General features: G+C 36.9%; 1 protein-coding gene across 2 annotated transcripts; it reads left to right on the top strand.

Moving 5' to 3' along the window:
• The first annotated feature begins 3,333 nt into the window (after positions 1 to 3,333).
• Positions 3,334 to 13,525, top strand: LOC118798426 (interferon-induced GTP-binding protein Mx3-like). Of its 2 annotated transcripts, XM_036557861.1 has the most exons (14): positions 3,334 to 3,460; positions 3,698 to 3,734; positions 3,817 to 4,025; positions 4,503 to 4,634; positions 4,738 to 4,892; positions 6,082 to 6,220; positions 6,336 to 6,534; positions 6,655 to 6,733; positions 6,824 to 6,946; positions 8,772 to 8,904; positions 9,021 to 9,179; positions 10,224 to 10,300; positions 10,939 to 11,193; positions 12,733 to 13,525. In XM_036557861.1, exons 2-14 carry the CDS (start codon positions 3,706 to 3,708, stop codon positions 12,955 to 12,957), a joined length of 1,914 nt encoding a protein of 637 aa, XP_036413754.1. In that variant the 5' UTR covers positions 3,334 to 3,460; positions 3,698 to 3,705; the 3' UTR covers positions 12,958 to 13,525. The 2 variants fall into 2 exon arrangements, with proteins under 2 accessions (XP_036413754.1, XP_036413755.1); XM_036557862.1 differs by lacking the exon at positions 3,817 to 4,025 and having other exon boundaries at positions 3,344 to 3,460.
• The last annotated feature ends 2,859 nt before the right edge of the window (positions 13,526 to 16,384 follow it).

The following is a 16,384-nucleotide window of genomic DNA, read 5'->3' as shown; positions in this document are numbered from 1 at the left end:
TTCCTGACTGTCATGAATGACGCCTGGGCAGCCAATCACAGCCGAGTGGGCGGGATCTAGGGCTGTTTTCTGACCTATCAGCTTTCAAGATATGAACGAATTCGCTACCTCACAGCCGATATGCAATGACGCGTCCGCAGACGGCGTCTATTCTTTCCGACTGTCCGTCTCAGTGAATCGGACGGCCTAAGTATCGACTCACGGACTGCCGAGTCAAGCCCAGTCTATACAGGAATGTGCAAAAGTTGAGGCACCTCGGGTCAAATGACACGTTTTGTTGATTTTCTAAGTGAAGATAAGCACTTCACTTCCTCTACAGCCGGGGTTCTCAACCTTTTTCCATTTCAAGGCCCTCCTGTTTATCACTACAGAGCATGAAGCCCACAAGAAAACAAACGCTTTTTTTTTTATGAAAAAAAAATATATTTTAGGTGAATTATTAACATGACTAAGTTTAGGTGCCTACCCTCACAACATGTACCATTGAATATAAAATATCAGCAGATTTGTCAATTATTTTGTATTTGTGTGCCATCACCGGCCCACTATGAACCACTGACACCCCCCTCAGAATTGGCCCAAGGACCAACAAATTGTGCTTTACCGTATTCCAAATTACATAATTTCAATATTACCGCTTATCAATCAATCCAAACTTTAATCTAACTCTTTTTTAAGCTTAAAAAAATATATGTCGGGACACCAATCGAAGTGCCCAAATGTCAACGTCATGTTCAAACGAATATTAAATGCTAATCCTGGTCCTGGAAAGCCACATTCCAACACTTAAAATATTTGTGTTGAATTAATCTGTCAGAAAATATTTTCTCTTGGCAATAAAATGTCTGTGAGAAAAACTGGTGATAGTTCACAAATTCAAAGGTGAAAAATGTACTGAGGTCATAGAAAGAGATGGCATATGCTGGAAAACCTGCCAACCTGGCCATCCAAAAGTGAAAAACTTAAAAGCCTGGTTGAGCATCAATTGTGCAAACTCATGCACTCCATGACTAGAACACCTAATCTATCACTCAAAAGAAGACACAGGCTGCAAAATACCAACCCACACAAAAGAAAGAGACGCAAATGTTTGTCCCGCTAATGTTTGTCCCGCTAATGTTTGTCCCGCTAATGTTTGAGCACTTTTCTTTGCCTTAAGTTTTAATTTATCACTTTGAATCTCAATTAGTAAACCTAGTTGTTAACGCTGGCTGCTACGACTTTTCTGATGGATATGAATGACTTTTACTTGCAAGAGTACAAAATAAACAAGACATGAGCTGCATTCAGAGAGTGTCCCAAGACTACTTCTGTGCACTGTGTAGGGTTGAAAATGAAGTTGTAGGCTTAAATATGTGGCAGTTCAGAGTTAAAGCTAACCCTATGCAGCAGAAGTACATGCTACTTTGTGATCTTTCGTTTTGTAACAAGAATTGTATTTTTCCAGAGACAAGGAAATTAGAGGTGTGTATAATCAAAACACTTTTTGATACATAAAATATAAAAAAAAACAAATTAAATATGTACCTCAGAAAAAAATGAATCTGTGAATACGACAATATTGGCATGATGTGTAGCGTTACAGTACTGTGCACCTTCACACATAGTTTAAAACCATCTATATTGGTAATAAGTGTGTTTGTGCTTGTAAAAACATCATATATCATGACCATAAATGCAAACAATTAAAAATACAGCAAGCAATAATAAGAATTTCCTATTTTGAAAAAGGTAGTTAAAGTGGAAGTGCCTGAATACAGCACTTTAAAGCCTCAGAGGACTGTTTGCCTTTAAAAAAATGGCCTAAGCAAGCCTATCTGAGTTTATGTAGCAATCCAAGTTGATTTGAGGTTAGTAAATGATGATTTACACCAGGGATTGCCAGTCTTACCCACAAAGTGCTGGTGTAACAGCAGGTTTTCATTCTAATCAAGCAGATCCACATCTTGTGAAATGAAGGGTATTAATAGGGAGTTTGTCATCCTTTGCTGCAGTAACAGCCTCTACTCTTCTGGGAAAGCACTGGGGGCATCATATGGCAACTTCACTGACTAGAAAAGATGTCTGGATTCTTTTGGACAAACAGTGTATATGAGGTGTCCTTATGCTTGACTCAAATAAAAACCTGCAGGTGGCAGGCCGGTGTGGCAGAGCACTGTGGCTATGGAGGCAGGTCAGGGAGTTCACACTGATCGCCACATGTTCTTGTTTTCCTTTAATGACATACTTTGAATGCTTTTGGTAGGGCTGTCCTAAAGAAACTAATGAAATACCTTGTGTACCATGCATATATTCTCTTTATGTATGTCTAGGCCTAAACTTCCACCCACTTGGTCTCTCAGAGCCAGACATGATCTCATACCAACTATAGTGGACTGAGTGCATTTACACGAACTTAATAATCCAATGATCAGATTTTGACAGTTATCTGATTATTTAGGTTGTCATGTATATAACATACTCTGATTTCTTAAATTGGATTAAGGCCAATTTCAGAGGTGGTATTTATTTGTATCACATGTAATGTGTCTCCACAAACACAAGACCTGTCTGCTTCATTGGAGTTTTTCTGGGGACTTTTCAGCAATGCTAACTTACATTACATCCATGGGCTATCGACAGGTTTGTTGTCTGTCGGACAATGTTGACGAGCGCATCATCGCCCCCTACTTCGAGCTCCGCCTACACAAATGATCAGACTCATTTCGAAATTTCACTCTCAGTTTGTTCTCACTCTAAAAGTCTTCATTCTAACCCGCATTTAGCAAAAACAATTCTCATGCTTTTCCCCAGATGTGTATTTTCAGTACTCTGGCCCTGCGAGACCAATTCTAGCTAAGCACAAATGTACAGTGAGAGCTTCTTTAATAGATAAGACTAAACTTCACACTGATCTTAATCAGCATGACAGACTAATCAAGGGAGGAGCTCATGGTGCAAAGTGACAAGACCCAGCCCTATTCCCCAATAGAATCCACAAAGCTATGATGAAGTAATACAGACGATTGAATGTATGATGTCTTTTATTTTGTAGTTACAAAACAAAATGGCACAACTACAATAATATAAACTAAGTGTTATAAACAAAAGAACTGTATAGGCTAATTACTTTACCCAATTAAAGATAAGAGAAGTGGAAACTTCTCGAGCTTGGTGCTATCTAGACAGGAAACTAGGTCAAACACTGGTGGGCCTGGACTGTCGGGAAACGGTTCTTTCTATTCTCTATCATATCAATATCAATGTTTAACTAGGGACATTCCATTGCAATTTAGATATGCTTGATACAGCTATAATAAAATGTACATACTGAAAGAACCTTGGCCTTCTTGGTGTCACATGCAAATCACTGTGGATAGTATTTCACTGGTAGACAAGAAAAGACACATTTTATTGCTTTGTCTTCTATGCCAATGTTGTATGCTGACCTAAACTGGGGCTCTACAAATTACTTGATACAGTAAGTAATAGTGAGCCTTCTTTTTCTCAACATTTAGCATATATCCTTTATGATCATGACTTAGATGTGTTTTGTAAACATTTCAATCATTGTGAGACGATCATTGAAAGGCTCTTTCTGCTAAGTCTCTTTTGTTCCGTTGATTTTATAAAATAAGAACTCTCATTAGCAACAGAAGTAGGTGACAGATTTTTTATGGATGCATCCATAATATTGTACTCATTCATTCTTTTGTAGGTAAAGTAATGGACTCACATCAAGATTCAGAGGAAAGGTTAGTGGTGGTTTTGGGCTTTAGATTAAAATTCATGTTTTTTTCCATTGCTGGTAATAACTTTGGTTTTTCTGTTTGTCAGCAAATATGCATCTTCAGAAAATAATGTCACATTCCAGTGCTACTTCCAAAATGAAGTTCAGCCTTTTATTGAGTTAATTGACTCTCTGAGGCTGCTTGGCATTGACAATGATCTGAATCTGCCCTCCATCGCTGTAGTAGGAGATCAGAGTTCTGGAAAAAGCTCTGTTCTGGAGGCGCTCTCTGGGGTGGGCCTTCCGAGAGGCAGTGGTAAATTTACTTTCTCATAACCTCACATAGAAAAAAGGTTTTTAAAATCTGCTAGATTTGGCTGATGGAAGCCATTTTGATAGTTGCCTATTTAAATAATATGAATCAAAAAAAGTGCTACATTTAAAGTAACAGGCAACTGTCATTTAGCAGAATTATTATTATGCTATGACATTTTGGAACTAGTGTAGCAGCAGCACTAAAATACCTCCCTTATGTGTACATCAGCCAAAATAATCTATTTAACTAGCAATTCTGAAGAAAAAATCTGCCTATTCCAATTTAGGCTGATTGCAACTGTGAAACCCTGCCCGACGCAACAAATTCAGCTCACTCCAATAGCTAAATGTCTTGAATCTATTATGTTTGAAGGAACTGACCCCATCAGTGCAGTGTCTCTTTTCCCACTATTTGAATAATCTATATTTAAGTGAAATTATAGATGTCTGGTTTCATTTTCACTTTGATACCTTTTAGGTATCGTCACTCGCTGTCCTCTGGAGCTAAAACTGAGGAAGAAAAAAGGGAAATGGGAGGGGAAAATCTCATATGCAGGTCATTCCGAAACATTTTATGATCCATCACAGGTGGAGAAAATGGTCAGAGAAGGCAAGAATCTATATTCACTGTAACAACTTATACCCAAAGCAGTCCCACAGTCTTATTAATGTACATAGGTTCCTTATGCAGTTTTGTGTAATTTGCTAAACAGCTCAGAAAGCTCTGGCTGGAGATGGGGTGGGGATCTGCCATGATCTGATCACTTTAGAAATATCCTCCCCTGATGTGTGTGACCTCACTCTGATTGATCTCCCTGGCATAACCAGAGTCCCTGTGAAGGGTCAGCCAGATGACATTGGAGACCAGGTGAGCAGAAGGACAAGGAAGGACCTTAATCCCATAGGGAAGAAAATATATGTATATGTGTTTGCTCGTATTAAAAATATTTGTGAAATATATGTGCAATAATGTAATGTTTTAAAACATCAGTGCTAAATATATTTAACTTTTTGAATATTTAAATATTTGCAAATATGGGCATCTGTATGGAAATACATTTAAATATATACACATATGCAGATGAAATGTATGTAATAGTGAACATTTTTCACATTTAAATTAGTCCAAAATAACAAATTTGACATTTTGAAATGTATGTGGAGATTTGTTGGATATGTTTCCTTTGCATATGGAATAGTTCTGGCTTGGAAATACAGCTGTTGTAGAATCTTTACATTATGCAGAAGTTCAGTTCTATAAGCTGTAAAAGGTTCTTCACATTCATTTACATCTAGTTTATAAAATGGTTCTTTAAAGAGCCATCCATTGAAAGTCTTTAGGGATCAAAAAATGGTTCTTCTATGGCATCCCTTCAAAAAAATCCATTGTGGTTCCTCTTGGTAGCTTTATTTTTAATGATCCACTTTTTTTCAAAACTGCTGTATAATTCAGTGGTTGAGATGTAAACAGTCATTCAGAGTGGTTTGGTGTGAAAAGGTTCGTTGTAGAGAAACTTGCTGACTCCGATTTCTTTACAGTAGTGCTGATAGGAACCAATGTCTATAATGCAAATACAGTGAGTCTTTATATGTAATGTTGAGAGTAAAACAGTGGTAAATCTGAATGTTTTCTTTGGCATGTACCTCTCCGCCTTGTTAAAATAATAGGCCAAAATCTTTGCAAAGCTATCAAAAAACAATGTCTCAGGTATCTGGCAGCAAATGTATTACTTTTTCATGCAATAATTTTCTGTGATGTAGCTTTTAAAGGCATTAAACTCTCAACTCAGATGTCTGGTTCCTATCACTACCACTGTGAACAATTCAACAGGTTTCTGTAGAATGGCACAATCACGTCAAACCACTCTTAACCATGTAAATATGCCAACATTTAAAAATTCTGGAATTCCCCTTTAAGACTCTGAGCTAAAGATTGTAGTTGTGTGGTCTTAGTTTCTCTGATAGTCTTTTTCATGTGAACTTTATCCACAGGAAATCTGAATAAAATAACAATCCTTCTCAGAAAAGAACTCTACCTTTCATTTTCACATTTCTAGATCCGCAGTCTCATTTTGAAATACATCAGGAAAAAGGAAACAATCAATTTAGTCGTGGTCCCTTGTAATGTTGATATAGCCACCACAGAAGTACTGAGAATGGCACAGGAAGTGGATCCTCATGGGAGCAGGACTCTAGGTACTTTGAATATCTTTTCTAATCTGGAGCTATGATGTAGTTTAATATACATTGTTGTGATGTATTCACTCTACATTCACTCATGAAATGTGATGTTTCTGCTATCCTCTTACAGCGATCCTCACAAAACCAGATTTGATTGACAAAGGAGCAGAAGATGATGTTTTAAAGATCGTCCAGGGTAAAGTAATTCCCCTCAGTAAAGGCTACATCATTGTACGATGCCGTGGCCAAAAGGACATCAACGATAAGCTCTCTCTGATTGAGGCCATGCAGGTTGAGAGAGATTTCTTTAAGAGCCACACATATTTTAGGTACAGAGGTTTTTATATTTTAGGTGTTACACTGGGTGACATGCTATGTACCTTGATTAATAAACAAGATTAAATTAAATAAAAATTACAGTGTTACCAAACTAAACACTTATTTCTCAGCTCGCTTTTGAATGAAGATAAAGCTACTACAGAGTGCTTGGGGAGAAAGCTTACGAGAGAGTTGGTTGACCACATTAAGGTTAGTACAGTGCTGGTTATTGTTAACTGAAAAAAAGGCTCAAAAAACTTTGAAAGATGTATTCTAAACAAAAATTTGTCTCCCTGATAGAAATCACTTCCACATTTGACAGATCAGGTCCAAAGCCTTCTATCTCAGCTGCAGGCGGAGCTGAAGACATATCATGAAGGCCCTCCACTAGACCACAAAATGATGGGACCTTTTCTGAGTCAGGTAGCCAACATCTGAAATAAAACCAGTACATTTCCAAACATTACAAGATTCAATTATCTTACACACTTATTACTTAGAAAACAACGTATAGTTAGTTTCAAAGAGGGCACTCTTAAAGGGGCATTCGAGCCTACAACTAATATTTTATTTAATATGTTATTGTAATGAAATGTAGTATTCTTGAGTGCAGCTTTGTATCCCTCAACCTCTTAATTTTTGGCTGAATTCACAGTTTTGTATCCTTTTATTGTTTTCGTCACCATCAACATTCTCTCACTACAATACCCAGCATGCATTACACAAATAGCATTGGGAATCCACCTCATTCAAAACACTAGCCTGATGTAGATGCTAAAAAATACAAACAAAATATTCAGCCACAAATTCTGTGAACAGACAAAATATTCTGTGTAAAAAAATTTGTAGTCCCTCCCACCTTCAAGATGCATTATCATAAGAGGGTTTTCTTCTAGCTAGCACCTAATTTATTAAGTAGGACAGAAGCTTTTGCAACTTTGCCTGCCATAATAAAAGACATAAACAGAGCTTACTCTGACAGACACATTACCAGCTGATGTCTTATTTAACAATCAAATAAAAATAAATTTCATTAATTGCTTCACTTGAAGCAGGGAATTTTAAATGTTTATATGTTTTTATAATTGTAAATAAGTATTATAGGTGCTTTATATTTATGTACAGGCCAATATCTATGTAGAAGGCATTATAATGGATAGTGATACTTTTAAATGTATAAATCATCAAAGAATTAGTTATAGTACATTATCTCAGCCTTATGATGCATTATTAGAGTTTATAAGTTTGCTTACAAAGCACTGTTACAAAGTTACAAAGTGCACATTTATAACTATTTATGAATATTGGCTTCATAGAAAGTTACTGAACTTGTTTTCCTTCTCACGCCAAAGGCCCAATTCAGTAGCTGATAAACTGATCGTTTGCGAAACTCAGAGAAGGTCCTGCCTCCCTTAGTTATTGTTGCTATGTCTGTAAATCTTTCATATTAGGCTGCCTGGTAGTATCTGTAACACAGATGAAAAAGTTCAGTAGTACAAAGAAAAATTTAGGAGCATACAGATGAGTGCATTTAAAACATTTAAAAATACGCTTGTCGGTGGATTTAAAGCAAACACAAAAAAATTGTAAACCGTGTTTATATCAATCAAACCAGGGAATTAATTTAGTTGTTAAAGTAACAAGTGTTTATGTCTAATAAGAACAAAAGTTTCTAGTGACTGCAGCTACCTGTACAGATGGGCTAATGCTAAAGCTAACATTAGTCAGATCAATGTTAGATGCTGAGGAGGATGTTTTAATCACAAATGTCAGCGCTGTACAATCCTGTTTAATCCAACTGATTTATCAAGCTGTCAGCAGCTAAATCTAAGAAAAGCTAACAAGTTAACTAACAGTGTTCTGTAACATTATGTATCATTAGACGTATTAAAATGATTTTAGAAAATATAGTAACCCAGATAACAGGAATGAAATAAAAACAGCACCACACTACAAATGATCAGGGTAGGCTATGTCGGGCATTACACGCCGATCAGTAACATCTTTCCTCCATTTCTTAGTCTAATAATTCAGGCTAATTTGCTACCAGTGCCATTCTCACTGCAGGTTTGTTTGAGGAGTTTTGTTGGAGTTTTTCTACACTTGACAGAGGAAAGAACATTTAGAGCAGACTGTGAATGGCTGATAGGCATGATGATAATTTTGCAAATTGTCAATTAAAGATCTAAGACAGCTTAACCTCTGTGGTGTGCTACATTTTCTTTCTTCTTGTCCTCCATGCATCCAGATTATAATTGAGTTCAGTGACCGCATCAATGACTTGGCTAGAACAGGGGATTCAAAGCACAAAAACATATATGGACTCCTACGTCCAGTCTTCAAACAATGGGATGGATACTTAAAGACCAGCCAGTTATCATGTAAGAGCAGCAAAGAGTGACAGATTTTTTACTCTACTACACTACATATTTTGCGTCTCAGCCATATGACTCAGCCTGATCACTTGTACCTGCTCTCTTTTGGGTCCTGAATTCAGTCAAAGAAGCCGTTGAGGGAATGATCAATAAATATGATGACCTTCACCGTGGCCGAGAACTGCTAACATTTAGTGACTATTCGTCTTTGGAGTCTTTAGTCAAAAAGCAGGTGAATGTTCTTGAAGAGCCAGCAATGGAAACACTGAAGATCATCAGAGGTGAGCAACTTAAGCATATGTTAAATTGGCATTTCCAGCCTAAATTTAAACTAGAGTTTATGTTATTTGTCATGTTCTGTCATGTCACAGCCTCATCAGTTTGACAGAATTCACAAATTTTTATTGTTTTCATGTCTTAATTACTTAACTACAACACCCAGCATGCATTACCCAAATACATCATAAAACCTTTCCTATAATCCTGACTGCTAGTCTAGCCACGAATTATAGGTTAATGAATATTAACCTATATAAATAACCAAGCAATAGTGTAACTCACACCTCAGTTGGCAAACAAAATCATAAACAAAACAGAAACTATATCTTTATTCAACACTTTGTGACTGGATATTAGAGGCAAGCCGCCAAACTGTGGTATAATATCTACACACTTAAAAATGATGATTCGTCAAGGGTTCTTTAGTAAAGAAAATGGTTCTATACAGAACCATGAACACTCAAAGAACCCTTTGCATGATTAAAGGGTTCTTCGCATTGTGAAAGAGTTCTTCAGATTGATGGAGAACATGTTTTTTGTCCTTTGAGTAATCCATTGCAAAAAATGGTTTGAAGGCAGTTACTACAGTTATCTGACTGTAAGAAGATATTCAGCTTCCTAGCAAGAACCTCTGCCTTCCTTCTGGATTCACTGGCTAAAAGGTGTAATTGTTCTTTACAAGCTTCTCTTACCTTCAAAAAACATCATGAGAAGGAGGTTTCTAGTCTTCAAACCAGAAAGTCTCACTCTAGAGACTACTGCAGCACCACCGTAGGATGCAAATAAGTATATTTACAAGAGATGTAGCAATGGTTGGTATAGTGCAGTGGGTAACACCTCTTCCTTCTATGCTGTAGACTGGGGTTCAATCCCTACACTATACCAATAAGAGTCCTTTGCCTAACTGTGTGAAAATGATCCATTTGTAATGATATAATAATGATTGTACTGTTCACTTTGGTCAGGATTCTGAATTGAAACTGTATTTTGAGAGAATTCTGTGCAAGAAGATTTCAGAAATTAGTGTAAACCACTTTCATTTTCAGAGATCATTCAAGATGAGTTTAAGAATGTGTGTGACATCTCATTTGAAAACTACCCTCATCTGAGATACATAGCCATGGTAAGTATTCTCTACAGTAAGATGCTGTAATGTAATCAAATTGCAGATGGGATGGAAGATATGGCAAAAATATCACATCATGAGACATTTCAGACATTTTCACAATAGACAGTATGCATCACCATATGTAGTTTTTCATTTTGATGAGTTGATACAGACAGAAAAGAACCGCAGTGCCACATTTAAAAACTATTAAAAACTTTGAATACAGTGGTTTTATTTAATGCTTCACATACTGAGCTGCACCAAATATAACTATACAGGACTAATTATTCTCTCTTTGTAATGAAATATGTACTGATGATATCCATATTACTATCTAAAAACTATATTTTGATGTAATGTGATGTAAACTACTATAATAATGCTATCTATTGTCATATTGCTGAGCCCTAGGTCTGAAACCCAGACCAGAGAGACCTGACATTTTTTGATTGTGTTTTATCAATTTTCATCTTAACTGTTGTAAATGTTTTGTATATTTTAGGCCAAAATCTTATTTTGAAACTATCATAAATTCTGAAACTTCAAATTCTGCCACAAATTAGCTATAATTAGAGATCAAAGATTAATGTTCATTCATACAGCCTAAACAACATGGCCTTCATTAACTTCTACTGTTCAAATGTATTCCACAGACAATGATTGATGATATTCAGTCAAAGCAAGAATCCAAAGTGGAGACCAGGATCAAAGAGTTCATTCAGATGGAGCAGCTGGTTTTCACTCAGGACAGTATCTTACAGCAGAAACTCAGCAACTCCAAACTTTCAGTTCAGGAGGATTTAAGAGATGAGGCCTTCTACGATGATGACGGCATTTATTCATCAAGTGGCTGTGCAGTGCTTGATACCAGAAAGCTTAGCCCAGAAAAGATTGTCCTTTACTATGAGGTTGGTCTGATGTCATATATTGAACTATTAACTGTGAAATACTGATGCTGAATGCAAATAGTCTGTGGGTGGAGAAAGAAAGTATTGCTAATTTCTAAAATCATTCAGAAATATGTCAGAAATGTTCAATGTATTCAATGATATCAAACTAATATCATTGCAGAAAAATGTATAAAATGATCGTTAATATGCTTGTTCAGTGCAGCTTTCAAATAGTACAAAGTTAATGAAGCAATAAGCCACTTGAGGCTGTGCGTTACCGCGATTTTATCACGGGAAGGGTGTTCTTAATTCATAGTTTTTTGGGACTCAGACTCATCCATACTCGACAAATGATGCATTATTTGGCTATAGAAGCTAGAATTTCTAAACTTTCATAGCTAGCACACTATTTAGGGAATATGGAGCCATTTGGGATTCAGTCTGGGTTTAATGCTACTTCTGACTGAAACATGGACATTTGAAGCATGCAACCCATTCAGGTGACATTCTTCAAATCTTTTGGCCTGTTAGCTAGCTGGCCAGCCTAGTTGTAGTTAAGAACATTAGTTGTCAGCCCCTCAGTTTAAACAAAAAAATGGATTCTTACTTCATCAGTATACTCAGTGCTCCATGTGAGCAGCATGAGTCAAAGATTATTCCATTAACAGCAGAAGGGTTTTCCGTACTGTGGCGCAGTAATATACAGTTCTGTTGCTGTAAGGCGGAAATAAGTGTGCGTATATTGTGGATTTTACAACGGCTTTGAAAGCAGGTCAACCAATCAGATTTTAGGACCAGAGCTATCCATTTAATAAAAAGCTGTTAGAAAATCAAGATGTTAGATTTTGTCCAGAAACATGAACAGAGTTGTAGAACATTTCTAAAATGACAGAGAAAAAGATGTAGCATTGAGAATGAAATCAATAAAATGAATATCCAGAATGCCTCGCCTTTCAAAAGTATGAGTGATCAAATCTCAAGGCAGAAAACCTGACAAAAATGGCTGTAAACAGAGAATCCCAGTATATTACTTACAATAACACAAAATACTTAAAATAATGAACAAAACATCTTAAAATACCCTTTGGTGCCTAGTGCATTAGACATTACTGTATAAACATGATCAATATCACAAGTGATTTCAAAGTTTTGGATGGCACTGCAGATTGGAAATATGGATGGGGAATCGAGGGACTCCAGCACAGGCCGATTTTTCTGCTCTACCCCACCTACTAATCAGGCAACTATCCAATGAGTTGAATCAGGAGTGCACATTTGAGAAGTGGGACATACTTAGACACTTACTGCAAAGCACATACATGAGCACACAAAACAACAAAGTGTGGACTTTGAGACAGGCTGAGCAAGTGAGCTTTTGTCCTTGACTCTTGTCATACTTTATTCCCTTCTTATTCAATAGCTGTAATGTACTGTAAAAAAAAGGGGGTCTTACTACTCCACCTAGTGGCAAGAGCACCATCAGTGTTTCTGGTCTAAGTGAGTCAAAGCAGTCAGTGACCATCATATTATTCAAATATGATGACTTGGTTTTGCCAGATTGTCTACCAGAGACTGTCGGACTACATTCCAATGTTGCTCCTGCTCTTCATGCTGAAAGATGCAGCTAAAATCTTGCGTGATCAGATGATGGACTTGAGGGATGGTGCAGATGTGACCAAACTACTCAGCGAAGGTACCGAAAGAGGACGCAAGAGGGCCGACTTGCTGCAGCGTCTAGAACGACTGAAAGAAGCTCAAGCCAAAATCTATGGCACACTGTAAGAGCTTTTTGTTATTTGAAAAAGATGTAGCATTGAGAATGAAATCAATAAAATGAATATCCAGAATGCCTCGCCTTTCAAAAGTATGAGTGATCAAATCTCAAGGCAGAAAACCTGACAAAAATTGCTGTAAACAGAGAATTCCAGTATATTACTTACAATAACACAAAATACTTAAAATAATGAACAAAACATCTTAAAATACCCTTTGGTGCCTAGTGCATTAGACATTACTGTATAAACATGATCAATATCACAAGTGATTTCAAAGTTTTGGATGGCACTGCAGATTGGAAATATGGATGGGGAATCGAGGGACTGAGACATTGATGACATTGATCATTAGATAGGAGATAAAATGAGGAAAATCTGTTTGTTGTATTGAGGTAATGCAATTGACAAATTTTAAAATGAAGTAATTAAATAGAAATCAAACACACTGATAAGTGATTTCACCAAACCTGGAGGAAGATGATGCAGAAGATAGCTGTGATAATTGTGATTGTAGCTGAACATCCAGAAAGAACGCACAACATCTTTAATAAAACGTTTACCACTCTTTTGTATGACCTCTGACTTCATTATGTCTTTTAGTTCTGAGAACTGGTTTGTCAGAAAAGGCCTACCACTTAAAGCAGACCCTTCAGTTATCTCACATCAGAACATATTTCTGCCTCACTTGATAAAATGGACAATGAGTGTAGAAACAAGGAGGTGGTTTTAATGCCATTGTGAAACAAAACCCAAAATATATAGATGCCTTTGAAATGTATTCTATTTGAATGACAGTAGAATAAAACCTGTCATGATTAAGGGCAAGAAACTAATGTGCTGAATATGCATCAGAAAACACATGACATTATTCCTGTTAATAGTATTGGGTTTTTTCAATAGTGATTTTTACAAGACATTAGATATATGACAGTACACTAACTCTAACTGCAGATGTTGTTTTTCACTCACTTTTACGATTGAATTGCAGTATGTAAGCTTTAGCCTCCCATCATTGGTTCCCTCACTTGTCAAAGCAAATGTGCACGCCTTAGTAGCACAACAGTACACGGTGTTATTTAATATATCGCTGCAGTCTGAACAAAACCTCATATCTCCAAAATGGTAACTTTACAAAAGAAGGAAAACATGCTTTTATAGTAAGTCAATGAAACCAGACTTTTTTTTAGTAATTTTAAGTGATTTTGGTGATTTCTTTTGGCTCATTCATCACAAAATTTACACAAAATGTAAAGGGCCAACAGGCATTTTCAAATTCTGTCAAAAACTGAAAAAAATGGAGATACAAGGTTTTGATCAGACAGCAGCGATATATCAACAATTGACTCTGATCACATGACACTAAACAAACTCTACATTTGAGCAGTTATTCTAAAATTCTTTTAATTTATTTACATTTATGTATTTGGCAGACACTCTTATCCAGAGCAACTCTGTAACAATTTAAGTTGTTGAGATGTTAACAAAATCATTTAGAGTGTTAAAGTGGAATGGCACATTGTAGAGCAACATACCGACTGTATAGTTGTGACAGGAACCAGGGGTCACAATGTCTGACACACATATAGCCACTTTATTTACTATCCAAAATGATCAGTGAACCTGCAAGTGCCTCCTAAATTTCTGTATGAATTGTTGATGGTAAATCTGAAAGAAAAAAAAAAACATTTGGAGAAATAGTCTTTGGGTGGTGGATCATTCTCAGCAGTGCAGTAACACTGACGTGGTGGTGGTGTGTTAGTGTGTGTTGTGCTGGTACGAGTGGATCAGACACAGCAGTGCTGCTGGAGTTTTTAAACACCTCAGTGTTGCTGCTGGACTGAAAATAGTCCACCAAACAAAAATATCCAGCCAACAGCGTCCTGTGGGCAGCGTCCTGTGACCACTGATGAAGGACTAGAGGATGACCAACACAAACTGGGCAACAACAGATGAGCTACTGTCTCTGACTTTACATCTACAAGGTGAACCAACAAGGTAGGAGTGTCTGACAGAGTGGTCAGTGAGTGGACACAGTGTTTAAAAACTGCTGTGTCTGATCTACTCGTACCAGCACAACACACCAACACACCACCACCATGCCAGCCTCAGTGCAGTGTTGAGAATGATCCACCACCCAAATAATACCTTCTCTGTGGTGGTCTTATGGGGGATCTGACCATTGAAGAACAGGGTGAAAGGGGGATAACAAAGTATGCAGAGAAACAGATGAACTACAGTTTGTAATTGTAGAACTACAAACTCCTCCTATATAGTAAGTGGAGCTGATAAAATGGGCAATGAGTGTAGAAACAAGGAGGTGGTTTTAATGTTGCTGTTCAGTGTATAAGTCTGGAAGAATGTGCACTTTTTCAAGCTATTATCATTAAACGAAACCACATGATTGCCACTAATAACACCAGTGAGGCTGATCTTTAAAACTGTGCATTAATTTTGTTTTTCTTTTAGAGAAAAATGAGGAACTGAAAAAATGCTGTAATAAAGGAGAGTAACTATTTGTCCAAATGTGTTGAGGTTTGTGGTAAATGACAAACAGCATTGTGATTTTTGATTAGGGGGTCTTTATCCTATCCTATCTCATTTTCTTTTTTCCGTTTTCCATTAGCTCCACGTATGATATTTGTATGGTTTTACATGCCAAAAAACAGCTATATATTTATATTTACATGATCATTGCTCATGGGCTCATATTATGAAAAATAATTTTCTTGAAATAAAAGTTTAACCCTTGTGTGGTGTTGGGCTCTGTGGGACCCATTTTCAATGTTTTCCAAAAGAAAAAATGATGCGATTTATTATTACTTCAACCTCAGATTCCTTGGCCTTTGCCCATTTTCTGTGAAGAACATATAAAATAACACATTTTCAGTGACTTCACACAGTACACCTTTACTCTGTTCTCCTCCTACATGACCTGCTGTTAGTGTGTGTGTGTGTGTGTCTGTGTGTTCATGTGTTTGTATATTTATGTGTGTGTGTGTGTGGATGGACAAGGACAGGCTGCTGACTGGCTACAGCTGCTAAAGGAGAACCTGCACTGACCACTTGTGATAATTTCTCTGATAATCTGATAATGATATATATCTTGTATTTTTACATAAGTGGTTATGGCTGTATTGATTTAAAAAAACAATAATGTGGTGGGTCCACCAGACCACTGAGTAGCAAAAACATGAACACCACACAAGGGGTTAATGTGGTCTGTAAGCTATGCTAAAGTTTCAGTCACAGCCCAGTCTATACACTCCAAATATGAAAACTAAGCTGCAAAAACAGCCCATTTTGAATCCACTGTTTTTGTGACGTCATGAAAACCAATACATTTACATGCATCTACCTATTCAGCCTACAGCAGTTCACCCACAGCCACTCACACTAAAGTTATAAGGAGTGTTTCAGCCTCAATACGAGAGAAC

The sequence above is a fragment of the Colossoma macropomum genome, unplaced genomic scaffold (assembly GCF_904425465.1).
Source record: "Colossoma macropomum unplaced genomic scaffold, Colossoma_macropomum, whole genome shotgun sequence".
NCBI lineage: Eukaryota > Metazoa > Chordata > Actinopteri > Characiformes > Serrasalmidae > Colossoma > Colossoma macropomum.
This window is presented reverse-complemented; position numbering and strand designations above follow the sequence as displayed.

What these genes read in the sequence shown, in the direction of transcription:
- LOC118798426 (XM_036557861.1), top strand. Translation starts at nt 3,706, where the DNA reads ATGGACTCACATCAAGATTCAGAGGAAAG. An exon ending in AAGAGCCACACATATTTTAG is followed by an intron (nt 6,535 to 6,654) that starts GTACAGAGGTTT and finishes CTTATTTCTCAG; the next exon opens with CTCGCTTTTGAATGAAGATA. An exon ending in AGTTGGTTGACCACATTAAG is followed by an intron (nt 6,734 to 6,823) that starts GTTAGTACAGTG and finishes TCTCCCTGATAG; the next exon opens with AAATCACTTCCACATTTGAC.